The 13,293-nt window shown below is 43.9% G+C and overlaps 1 protein-coding gene across 1 annotated transcript in view; it reads right to left on the reverse strand.

The window, feature by feature from the left end:
- The window catches only part of SNRNP200 (small nuclear ribonucleoprotein U5 subunit 200), a 29,419-nt gene that overhangs the window by 10,351 nt on the left and 5,775 nt on the right, over positions 1-13,293 (reverse strand). The window contains exons 10-24 of the mRNA XM_016142925.2: positions 12,926-13,009; positions 12,660-12,833; positions 12,227-12,364; positions 11,838-11,993; positions 5,283-5,453; positions 4,591-4,784; positions 4,256-4,379; positions 3,070-3,219; positions 2,710-2,820; positions 2,083-2,214; positions 1,729-1,917; positions 1,204-1,401; positions 728-880; positions 540-620; positions 193-276 (exon numbers count right to left, since the gene is read on the reverse strand). Coding sequence (XP_015998411.1) covers positions 193-276; positions 540-620; positions 728-880; positions 1,204-1,401; positions 1,729-1,917; positions 2,083-2,214; positions 2,710-2,820; positions 3,070-3,219; positions 4,256-4,379; positions 4,591-4,784; positions 5,283-5,453; positions 11,838-11,993; positions 12,227-12,364; positions 12,660-12,833; positions 12,926-13,009 — 2,139 coding nt within the window. The remainder of the gene's footprint in view (positions 1-192; positions 277-539; positions 621-727; positions 881-1,203; positions 1,402-1,728; positions 1,918-2,082; positions 2,215-2,709; positions 2,821-3,069; positions 3,220-4,255; positions 4,380-4,590; positions 4,785-5,282; positions 5,454-11,837; positions 11,994-12,226; positions 12,365-12,659; positions 12,834-12,925; positions 13,010-13,293) is intronic.

Here is a 13,293-nt window from a genome sequence, read left to right on the forward strand (position 1 = left end):
CCCACCTTTCCCACATACTCAAAAGCAGTAAAACAATGGCTGTACCACACACACATCAAAAACTAGCCAAATTAAGGCAAAGCTCAACATTCCCTCTCCCTCACTAGTGCCCCACCCACTTGATCCAAGACACACAGCAGAGCGAATGAACTGTTCAGAACCTGTCTCCCAGTGGCACAAGTCTGCCCTCACCTGTGTCACATATACCATGTCAGCCATCAGTGCAAAGCCCTCCAATTTCAGCTGTGAGATGAAGGCTTGGAGAAGCACATTGATCTGGAAAAAGCAAGGCCAGGAAGAAGGATGGCAGTCACTGAACAAACCAAGGAAATGAACCACACTTCTGCCCCGGGCATCCATGCCAGATAAAACCTTCTACTGCTTTTAATCTATAGCCGTTAAGTAACCATGACTGTACATGGAAGACTATGTGAGGAGATCTGGGAGAATGAGCAGGTTACCAAGCACGAATCCAGTCCAAGGTCCACCTTTAGAAAATTCTGAACTGGGCCTTCACCCAAGCAAAATAACTGGCTCACCTTTGCACTGGGTTCCTCAATGCTCTCCTTCACAGGGATGGGCACCCGCTCCAGCAGCTTCTGCAGCTCCAGCTTCTCCTCCTGCCACAGGAAGGAGACCAGTCACAGAAGCCAAGGGACCAAGGAGAGAACCCGGGCAATGCCCTGGCGTTGAATACCAGTGCCCGTCCCAACCTGCTGTGAACTACCTCTCTCACGGTGATGTTCTTGAACTCCGAGGACAGCGAGAAGACCCTGAAAAGCTCGATCTCACTCAGGGTGGGCTTCAGCAGCTGATTGTAGGTCTGCACTGTGTCATTGGTGATGTAGTAGTGGCTGGCTATACGACCCAGTTCGGTCACCTATCAAGAAGGAAAACCCAAGCCAATGCCAAGCATTAGCTGGCCGCAGCCTGTCACTGTGGACAGCAGGCACCCACTGGGTAAATGCGTCACAATCCGAGTCCCTAGCCCAAGCACATGAAGACAGGTGGCACGATATAATCCAACCTATAGTGAGCTACTGCCTTACAGAGAAGACAGCTGCATCCGCTGCCCCAACCCAGGTCACAGAGAGAAGGCACCATCATGCAGCACTGTGCTGTTTCAGGGGTGCCAAGACCTCAAAGTGTCTCAGGAGGCTACGACTTGCTGCAACCTCTGCCTCCTGCCCTTGGCTCCCTCACCTGGAAGTTTCCCGTCTTCTTATCATACTTGACCAAGTTGTTCTTATCCAGCATCAAGGCAGCAGTGTGAACCAGGTCCAGTCGGCGCTGGTCCAGCAAGGGGTCTCCCTTGAGGTCGTCGTGAGAGATGCCATAGAGGGTTGGGGACCGCAGCATGCGTATGTACAAGTAGGCATAGCCCAGCCAGTTCACTGCATCCTGCAATAGACAGCATGTGACTCTCAGTGTGCGAAACTGGTGTCCAGATGAGAAGCTCTCATGGACCATTAGAAATTAATTCACAAGCATAAGAACAGGGATTACAGGTCTTCTGAACGTCTATTAACATCTCACTGAGAAAAGAACACAATCCTTCCGAAGATCTTGGTAAGGGGAGCTGCCAGTTGCAGGCTCAAGCCACTTGAGACCACTCGCACTGGTGGAATGGCCACAGGGCCAGTGGCCCGCAGCACAAGGCCACCCCACTCCCGGTACCCGGGCCGTGTCTCTGAAGCAGCTGGAGGTGCCAAAGTGGCACCTGCCTACCTTCGCGTTTTGGACATTGCCCAGTACCACTTCCGCATTGAGCATGTCGGGCAGCTTTGACACCATCTGGCTTTCAATAGGAAGCTGCTGGTTGAGGAGGGACAGGTAGTACTGGAGCTCCCCGTGAGACGTGATGAGTATGCCTTCGCCCTTGGTGTCATACTGGGGTCTTCCAGCACGTCCCAGCATCTGGGGCAAAGACAGCAAAGCAGGAGGGCTGTGACCACAGCGCTGCCAGGCGGGTTTTAGGCTTCTCCCAGGCAGGCCCTGCCTTCCCTCTGCCATCTTCTCGGCAGCCTTGCATTCTGTACACAGGACACCCTTCCTTCTGAAAACACATGAAAGGCACAGTACCTGCAGAATGTCCAGAGCCCCCAGTTCTGTCCAGCGCCCCTTCTCTGGACTGTACACTTGGGTGCCTTTGATGATAACTGTGTGTGCAGGGAGGTTCACGCCCCAAGCCAGAGTTGCTGTGGAGACTAAAACCTAAAGAAGCAAAGCAAGGTAATAAGGAAAATAGACATTAGGACCAGAAGGTCCATATCCCCAACTTCTCCAAGGGACCAACCCCAGAGTTTCTAGCAGGCCTGAGGAGGTGCCATCCTTGTCGGCAGAACACCAAAGTAGAAAGGAAAGGAGTCCTCGGGTTCCTGACCTATCCAAAGATTGACCTCTCGAGGTTCTAGACACCTGAGGGGTGGAACTGCAGACCTGCATGAAGCCACCTACGGTTATCAGACAATTAAAACCCTGGCCTTGACCAGGTCTGGCAAGACCTGGAGTCACCAATGTGCTTGCCTTGCTATGCTTCTCAGACACTTTCCTAAATCCACTCACCTTCCCCCAGGCATGATGTGAAAAGCAGGGAGAGGCATCCCTGACCCAGATCACCTGAGCCAGAGACGACCAGGAGCCAAGACAGACACACAGCCAAAAACAGACATGCAGACCTTGTGAAGTCTACTCTTCACAACTCCTTACCTGAATGTGCCTGTCAGCAAAGAGATCCTCCACAAGTGTCCTGTCCACCCTGGTCATGCCCGCATGGTGAATGGCAAAACCATAGGGCAGAAGGTCCTTCAGCTCCAGGTTCTGTACAAGGGATAAAGACCAACGTGATGAGGCGGGCCCTGCAGGAACTCGCCCACATAACACAGACAGATTCTCTCTGCCGGGGGCTTTCTTTCCTGAAAGTTTTTAAAATGTAAATCTTTTCACAGGAGATCCTGCCCCTACCACATCCATACGATCGACCTTGACCCGCATGACAGAGCAGCATCATGATGCAGTCCTGGCTGTGTGGACAGTCCCGGGGGATGAGACTGGCCTTCCTCTCCTCACCTTGCACTGCTCGGCTTCCGTCCGCAGGACCTCAGTGGAGGCAGAGCCCTCTCGGAGAAACAGGCCCAGGGTGTCCTTCTCAAGGCACATGTCCCGGATGGCCCTGGCCGTCTTCCCCGTCTCCTTCCGGGAATGGACAAACACCAGTACCTATGGAGAAACCAGTCAAGAGACACAGTCAGAGACATGGATCCTGCAGCTCCTTCCACGACGCAGGGCACCAGCATTAAGAAGCCACGGTCTTGAAGAGGAAACCACAGCAGGAGTGCAAACTGGCTCAAAACCCTAACCACAGCTGGCAAAACCTGAGGGGAGTGTACCACCCGGTGTAGCGCCAGAGTCCAGAATAGGAAGCTAAACTAACTCCTGGCACCCCATCTTTAACACAAGTTTACATACTATGTGGATGCAAATTCAGGAATCTCAATTAAGAATTTTGTTGAGGTACCTGATAAGATTCTACGTTACCTAAAGAATGTGTCTACAAATAAACAGCTCAAATACTTATGAAATAAGGGGCACTGACCTTTAGAAAAGGACTTAAGTCTCAGTATGAAATGACCACAATTTTGTAGAAAATAAAGTCCTCCAAGTATTTAGTGCCAAGAAAAGACTGGCGCCTTCTTCTAAATGCAATACTTTTTTTTCAGACAAAAACAAGTAACTTCTCTTCCTCAGTTTTTGTCTTGGTTAACATGGCTAAAGTCAGTTTCCAATGTAAAAATTACAACATACTTCTAGGAAAACACCCTCATTCACTAGCTAACTTTCATCTTTACTTCTACTGTTATCCTTTCGGTATAAGCCACCCAAATCTTTTATGGAAGGACCCTTGAGAATGTAGATAAGCTAATTATCTATGTCTAGGGATTTGAGTTTTTAAATGATAAACACAACCTCTTTAATGGTTTACAGCACTGTTCAGACAATCTATTTCATCTAAACTGAGTTTCGGTAATTGGTTTTTGAGGAAATGGCCTATTTCTTCTAGGTTCTCAAATTTATGTATAAAACGTTGTTTAGAATATTCCTTTACTATTCTTTCAATGGCTACAGGTTCTGTATAATATTCCATTTCATTCCTGATATCAGTGATTTATGTCTCCTGTTTGTCAATCTTGCCTAATATTCAGCAAATCAAAAATTCAAAAGAACAGAGTTCACAAATGATAAGCCACAGACAGACCTGATTTTTTCCAGCATGTTCCATGATCTTCTCATAGACTATCTCATTCATGATCTGGAAACGCTTGATGGCTTTTTTCTCTGTGATACCCACGTAGGTCTGTTCCAGAGGCACTGGGCGGAAACTGGAGTTCAACAGTCAGACAAATAAATGAGGCCTGAGCACAAAACACTGAGGAAACAAATGGTCCTCTTCCTGGCCTAGGAGGGAGATCTTTTCTGGATGCATCCCATGTCAAAACCTTTAAGGCCTTTCAAAAACCCAAGCCAAAAGAGCCCCTTTGAAACGGAGAAAGCAAGATCACCCAGTCAAACTTTGACCATCTCTTCTCCTACCTGTTGTCGAAGTAGAAAAGGCCCTTGGCAGGGTCAACACGCAGAAAGGTAGCCACGTCCTCATAGTTGGGGAGGGTGGCGCTAAGCCCAATGAGCCTAACATCCTCTTGGGTCATCTCAATGTTTCGGATAGCCCTGGCCACCAACGCCTCTAAGACAGGACCTCTGTCATCGTGAAGGAGATGGATCTCATCCTAAGGAGTGGGAGGGCAACAGATGGCCTCTAGGACTGGAGAGATGCAGCCCCTCACCTAAAGTGCTTGTGTTGTGTAGGCATAGGCCTAATGTGCCAAGCAAAGACCAGACAAGGGGTCCCAAGCAGAGAAACCGGAAGAGGAGATAAAACTCACCATGCAGCATCCAAGAAATAATAGGCTCTGCCCCCGCTGCTTTGCTATGGCCCAGGGAAATGCAATGCTTTATGGCAAGAGGACTTGACATTGCAAGTAAATGAGATCATAACTCCACTCAAGTAAACTTTACTGAAAATGATGCTTCGGATCAGACCACACTTACAACAACCCAGGCTTTACCTCTAGGCAGGTATCCTCACAAAAAACAAAGGACATCTCTGGAATGATGAGTTCATAGGGCCTAAGGCAGGCTTAGAGGCAGGGAATCTCATTAAGATGCAAACTGCATTTCAGTAGCTACGGGGTGGGTAGGTCCCCACCTGTAAGAGCCCTGCTTACCAGGATGATGAGCCGCACGAGCTGGGTGTATGTGCGCTCGCCGCCCTTGCGGGTGATGATGTCCCACTTCTCGGGGGTACAGACGATGATCTGAGTAGCACTGATCTCCTCCTTGCATAGCTGGTGGTCACCTGTCAGCTCGGCAACAGTGATGCCGTAGGTAGCCAGGCGCTGGAAGGAGGGAAAGCATGTCAGGCAAGTGCTGGTGGGGGCCTTGGCACCATAGTTTTTATCTGCAAGTCTGAGCACAGGTACTGAAAGCAGGCATGAACCCATGAAGGGATACCATGTGAATTAGATTATCAAGTGAACAAACTCGAGTTCACACTTGGGCAGGGGAAGCAGACAAATGCTCTCTGGGAATTTTGGGCAGCAAGGGGGAAATGGACCTGTGCAGACCCCAGGACCTGGACCAACATGCTGGTCTACTGTCAATCCAGCCATGCAAGGGCTTCATAAATATGCCAACAACACAGATGAAAACTGGAGAAAACGGCTATGGACAGGATGACACAAAGACGGTAAACCAGTCAGAAATATAGTGGAGTGAGAGACATCCCCAGATCTCTCCCCCTGAAACAACAATAAGTTGAACGTCTAAAATTCAACAAAAAACACCCAAACTGCACAGTACGTCTGAACGTGGGATCTGCACATGAGAGCTACCACAGGTCAGAATCCTGGATATTGAGCCGTGGACTAGGAGAAACAAAGAAGCTGACTTTTGCAATCCAAGCTCCCTGCAGAAAGAGGGAGAGGGGAAAAGGTGCAGCAGGTTCCCTGAACAGCCCTGCCTGGGAGAGCTGTGAGCTCCACATGGCCGATGGCAGTGCCCAGGCATCGGGGCAGAAAGCAGAAAAGCGAGGATGGCAGAGAAACAACAGTTGATTATTACTAGCTGTGGATGCAAAACACAAAGTTGAGCTGCAGCCCCCATACTCCAACCCAGAGGGCCTCTCCCCACATATCCTCCGATATCAAACACAGAGCCCCAGAGGAATTTGAGCAAACTTTACCAAAACTGTCACTAACACTGACAGGGACTGAGACTGATGGTAGTGACTGTGACTGAATATTTATAAGATAAAAAAAAAACATTATTAAGAATTTATATAACAGGGATCCAAGAGGATTAGACGCCACCTACTGGAAACCAAAAGAAAAACACTTTCTTTGCAATAAACTAGAGAGACCTTTATATAATAAACCTTCTTTTTGAAGGGGGGGGGCAAAATACACTTCCATTAATGCCCAGGCGGAGAAATAGTCCATTAAACATCATGAGCTACCAAGGCTACAAGAAAGCTGAGAAAGAAAGAGAAAAATCACCAGAAAATAATCTTACAGACATAGAAATATGTGACTTAAATGACAGAGAATTCCGGATGGTACTTCTGAAAAAACTCAGTGAGTTCCAAAACGAGTCTTATCAACAATTTCAGGAACTGAAAAAACAACTAGATGAGCAGAGCAAGGAGACTGAAATCCTCAAGAAGAATGGAATAGATCTTCTGGAGATAAAAAACACACTTCAAGAGTTGAAAAATGAAATCGCAAGCTTGGGAAATAAAGTCAACCAAATGGAGGAAAGGATCAGTGATATTGAAGAAAGAAATCTAGAAATAAATCTAAGGAAGAAGACAGAAACCAAAGAATAAAAAACAGTGAAAGAGAAATACAAGAACTAGCTGATACCATCAGGAGAGGAAACAAGTATAAATGGGCATTATTGAAGGCGAGGAATGTATCCAGCTAGGGTCTCCATTAGATATGAAGCAGAAATTAATACATTTTCCGACATACAAAATTGAGAGAATTCTCCACTGCAAGTTCTACTCTACAAAAAATACTGAAAGGGGTCAGCTCACTTGTAACAAAATAACAAAACAAAAAAACATAATTAGGAGTAAACTGATTACCAGACAAATAGAAGCAGAAGAGTGAAACTCTTACTAAGAACAGGGTATTCTAGGCTTAAGTAATAATAAGAGAATTGCTATAGCAAGATAGTAATGAACATTCGGCATACATAGGGACAAATTGAAATAACAATGACTAAAAAGGGGAGGATTCAAAGATCCAAATTTACAAAGGGGAATAGAGATAAGGCACATGAAGAAAGATAGAAGACTGTAATGGTAACCAGACACCAAAGATTCAGAACTGAAGTATATAACACAAAACAAGAAGAACCACAGGGAAAAGCCATCAAAGCCAACTAAAATAAAGAAAACAGAAACAAAGGACAAGGAAGCAATGGAAACACCGAGCTACAAAGATAAAATGGCTATAAGACCTCATTTTCAATAATTGCCCTAAATGTAAATGGACTGAACTCACCAATAAAAGGGCACGGAGTTGCAGAATGGATCAAAAAACAAAACCCAACCACATGCTGCCTCCAAAGATACATCTCAGGTCCAAAGACAAATACAGACTCAAAGTGAAAGGGTGGAAAATGATATTTCCAGCAAATGGCATTCAGAGAAAAGCGGGAGTACCGGTACTAACATCAGACGAAATAGACTTCAAAATTAAAAAAAGATAAAGAAAGGTACTGAGGGACACTTCATAATGAAAAAGTGAATCATGTACCAAGAAGACATAACACTTATTAATATCTATGTTCCCAATGAGGGAGCCTCAGAATATATAAAACAATTACTAAAAGAACTAAAGAAAGAAACAGACCAAAACACTATCATAGTAGGGGACCTAAATACCCGATTATCAGATATGGACAGATGATCCAAACTGAAAATCAATAAGAAAATAACATCCTTAAATGACACATTAGACCAAACGGACATAATTGACATTTACAGAGCCTTTCATCCCAAAACAGCTGCTTATACATTCTTCTCTAGTGCATATGGAATACTCTCAAGGACTGACCACATACAAGGACACAGAGATAGCCTCAATATAAGAGGGTTGAAATTGTACCAAACATATGCTCAGATCATAATGCTTTGAAGCTAAAGATCAATTGTAAAAATAAAAACTGGAAGAACCACAAATACATGTAGATTAAACAACATGGTACTGAAGAATAACTGGGTCAAAGAAATATATAGAAATGAATAATAATGACAGTACAACATATCAAAACCTTTGGAACACAGCAAAAGCGGTCATAAAAGTTCATATCATTACATTACAGGCCTATCTCCAAAAATAAGAACAATCCCAAATACACAATAACATTTCACCTTAAAAAACTAGAAAAGGAAGAATAAATGAAGCCTAAAATCAGCAGAAGGAAATAATCCAAATTAGAGCAGAAAAAAATGAAATTTAAAAAAACATACACACGCACTAGAAAAAATAAATGCAACAAAGAGCTGGTTCTTTGAGGTTAATAAAATTCATAAACCCCTGGCTAGACTAGACTCACTAAAGAAAAAAGGACACAAATAAACAAAATCAGGAATGAAAGAGGAGAAATTACAACAAACACCACAGAAATACAAAGGATCATACAAAAATACTATGAAAAAGTATATAACACTAAATTTAATGACCTAGAAGAAATGGACCAGCACTTAGATACAACCTTCCTAGACTGAATCAAGAAGAACTGGAAAATCTAAATAGTCTGATCAGCAGTATGAAAATTGAAACAATTATCAAAAACCTACCAAATAGTAAAAGTCCATGACCAGATGGTTTCACCAGTCAATTCTACCAAACATTCAAAGATTTAACCTTGGAATATCAGGTGCTGTAGGCATTTAAAAAAATTATAAAAATAAAGATTTAATACCTGTTCTCAAACACTTCCAAAAACTTGAAGAGGAGATAATATTTCCTAACTCATTTTATGAGGCCAATATTACCCTACTACCAAAAACTGGTTAAGACAACAACAAAAAAAGAAAACTGCAGACCAATATCTCTCATGAACATAGATGCAAAAATCCTAAATAAGATACTAGTGAACCAAATATAGCAATATATTAAAAAGCTTATACACCACGATCAAGTGGGCTTCACCCCAGGGGCACAGGGATGGTTCAACATACGCAAATTGATTTAATGTCATACACCACATAAACAAATATGGTCATATCAACAGATGCAGAAAAAGCCTTCAACAAGACACAGCATCCATTTATGATCAAAATACTTAACAAAATCAGCATAGAAGGAAAATACCTTAACATAATAAAGGCCATAAATGACAAACCCTCAGCCAACATTATACTTAATCGTGAAAAACTAAAAACTTTTCCTCTAAGATCAGGAACAAGGCAAGGCTGTCCACTATTGCCACTGTTATTCAATATAGCATTGGAGGTCTTAGCGAGTGCTATCAGGGAAGAGAAAGATATAAAAGACATCCCAATAGGAAATGAAGAAGTCAAACTGTCACTATTTGCGGATAACATGATTCTTTATATAGAAAACCCTAAAGAACACTACTAGAAACAATAAACAAGTAAATACAGCAAAGTTTCTGAATACAAAATCAATTTTCAAAAAGCCATAGTGTTCCTTCCTATACTCTAATAACAAAGTGTCAGAAAAAGAAGTGGAAAAAATAATTCCTTTTCCAATTGCAACAAAAAGAATAAAGTACTTAGAAATAAATCTACCAAAACATGTGAAGGACCTATATAATGAAAACTGTAAGACTCTTAAAAGAAATCAAAGAAGATACAAAGAAATGGAAAGATATTCCATGTTCTTGGATTGGAAAAATCAAGATAGTTAAAATGACCTTATTACCTAAAGCATTATACAGATTTAATGCAATCCCCATCAAAATCCCATCGGCATTTTTTATAGAACAATAAATCATTAGGTTTGTATGGAAGCACAAAAGGCCCACCCCAAAATGCCAGCCATCTTGAGAAAAAAATAACAAGGCTGGAGGCACCACTCTGCCCAACTTCAAATTATATTACAAAGTGACAATAATCAAAACAGCATGGCATAGGCAGAAAAACAGACACACGGACCAGTGGAATAGAATTGAGAGTCCAGAAGTAGACTTACGTTTATGAAGGGAAATAATTTTTGACAAAAAAGCCAAAAACATACAGTGAAGAAAGGAAAGCCTCTTCAATACAAGGTGCTGGGAAAACTGAAAAGCCATCTACAAAAGAATGAAACTAGACTGTTGTCTACCACCACACACCAAAATAACTCAAAATGGATTAAGGACCTGAATATAAGACCTGAAACAATAAAATGCATAGAAAAAAACACAGGAACAAAACTCAAGGACTTTGGACTTAAAGAGGATTTTATGAATTTGACTCAAAGGCACGGGAACTAAAAGCAAAATAAATGAATGGGACTACATCAAACTAAAAAGCTTCTGAACAGCAAAGAAATCGTCAACAAGGTAAAGAGACAACCATCCAAAGAGGAAAATATATTTGTAAGCAACACCTCCAATAAGGGCCTAATATCCAAAATATACAAAGAGCTCATACAACTCATGAACAACAACAAAAAAAACTGCTCCAATCAAAAAAATGGGCAGAGGACCCAAAGAGACACTTATCCCATGAAGACATACAAATGGCCAATAAGCATGTGAAAAGATGCTCAACATCACTAGCTATTAGGGAAATGCACATCAAAAACACAATGAGATACCATCTCACACCTGTTAGAATAGCTGTTATCAACAGGATAAGTAATAACAAATGTTGGAAAGGATGTGAAGAAAAAGGAACCCTCATACACTGCTGGTGAGACTGCAAATTGGTACAGCTACTATGGAAAACAGTTTGGAGGTTCCTCAAAAAACTAAGAATTGATCTACCATATGATCCAGCAATCCCTCTACTGGGCATTTACCCCAAAGACTTGAAAACTCAAATCTGAAAAGATATTTATACACTGATGTTCACAACAGCATTATTCATGGTAGCCAGGACATGGAAGCTACAACAGATGACTGGATAAAGCAGCTGTGGTACATATATACAATGGAATATTATTCAGCCATAAGAAAAGATGAAATACTGCCACTTGCGACAACATGGATGGACCTCGAGATAATCATGCTAAGCAGAATAAGCCGGACAGAAAAAGTTGAAAATCACATGATATCACTTATATGTGGGATATAAACCTAAAAGCAACAAACAAACACGACAAACAAACAAAGAGACACATGGACAACAGACTAGTGGTTACCAGAGGGTAGAGAAGAAGGAGGTAAAAGGGGTTAAATATGTGGTGACAGAAAGAAATCTAACTATGGGAGGTGAATATACAATGTAAATATATATATGTGCCTTACTGTTAAAATGTATAGCTGAAACTTACTGGATTTCGTTAAAAAATGTCACCATAAAAATTAATTTAAGAAAAAAAGGAAGAAAGACTTTGGTAAACCCTTGCAAAGCCAAGACAGGTCTGGGACATTCTTGCTACAGAAACACCCTGCCCAGGGTCAAGTTCTGTCTTTGAAGTGAAAAAAACACCTCCTCAGACACTGCAGAGATGCTCTCATACAAAAGCAGTGAAGCACCAGGCGTGCTCCCAATACTGGGACAGCTGTGGCCAACATCTTCTGAGCATTCTACCCCTTACCTTTCCAAAGCTGCCCACCATCTCCTGTACCAAAGACCGCATGGGAGCAATGTAGATGATCTTGAAGTCGTCCACATTGATCGTACCGTCCATATTGATGTGCTTCCCTATCTCTCGGAGCATGCACATCAAGGCCACATTGGTCTTGCCAGCGCCCTGAGACAGAGGTCAAAGATGAGTCCTATGCACCTGGGTGTGCTCAATGTCCTAATTCCCTTGAGCTTATCACAGAGACAGAGAATAGAGCATGTCTTGGGAATTTTTTCTGACCATTTAGCATGTCTTCCATCAAAGAATGGAAAATTGGGGGACACGGGTGGAGATGAACCAGCCTGCCACCAAAAACAGATAGTACATCCCAGGAAAGCAGAAGCCTGGGCAGCGCTTACGGTGGGGGCACACAGCAGCAGGTTCTCGTCTGTCTCCAGGGCGGCCCGGTACAGCTTGCTCTGGATCCGGTTCAGTGTTTTGAAGCCCTCGAAGCCAGCCTGGGCATACTTGGGCAGCTTCTCCACTGGAAGCAGTTGCTGGAAGGGAGAGGCATTTGTATAGCATGGGCGGCACCCTGAGCAGACTGACCTTGAGGGATCGCCAGGACTGCATTTCCTGGCACTTCTATGCATCACTCTCCACTGTAGGCCAGACCAGGCCAGACCAGAAGGATCAGTATTGTCCCTTGGGCTCAAGATGAAAACAAAAATGCTCTGAAGCAGCTTACACTTCCAGAATAATCTGAGACAAGGCCACATCGTGGTCAGTGGGTTGAAATCCAAGCTGGAAAGGAGGGGAGCCGAGGTGAAAACTGAGGAGCAATGCTCTCACCTCCTCTGAGCCAAAGGGCTTGGGCTTCAGAGCAGGCACATGCACCTCTTCGTAGCCCTTGCGCTGGCGACGGAAGGATCCATCCGGAAGCTGACAGCGTTTATTAGCCATGAAGTGACTCCCCTGGGTAAAGACCAGGTCCTCCAAGTCGAGAACCTGCCGTGGGGCCAGTGCCTGGGACCAGGAAAAACAAACACAAAGGAAGTGACCAGCTGAGCAAATGAGCTTCCAGCCCTCACAGTGATGGAGGCGGCCCCAATACTGACCTCCCCACCCTGGTCTAGGTCCATGGTTTCCAGGTCAGTGTCCATTCGGGACTGCCGCACTCGCTCCCTCCGGGACCGCTCCTCCTGAGAGGGAAAAGGCAAAAAGGGTAGCAGCGAGTCATCCTAGGCTCTTTGCTGAGCTGGATGCGCAGGTGCTGACCAGCAAGTCCTGAAACAGAAAAAGTCCTTTACATCCACACATGCGATGGAGACCACCAGATGACAAGAGCCGGAAACGGCTTTAAAGGGACAATGCACAGTGAGTGGATTTCAGAAGCAGACGTTCAACCATTCAGCACCAATGGCTCTCCCCAAGGGGTAGAAATGGGAGTTCAGAGTTCAGCAAACACACGTTTTTTCCTGTTTTC

Source organism: Rousettus aegyptiacus, unplaced genomic scaffold, assembly GCF_014176215.1.
Source record: "Rousettus aegyptiacus isolate mRouAeg1 unplaced genomic scaffold, mRouAeg1.p scaffold_m13_p_7, whole genome shotgun sequence".
NCBI lineage: Eukaryota > Metazoa > Chordata > Mammalia > Chiroptera > Pteropodidae > Rousettus > Rousettus aegyptiacus.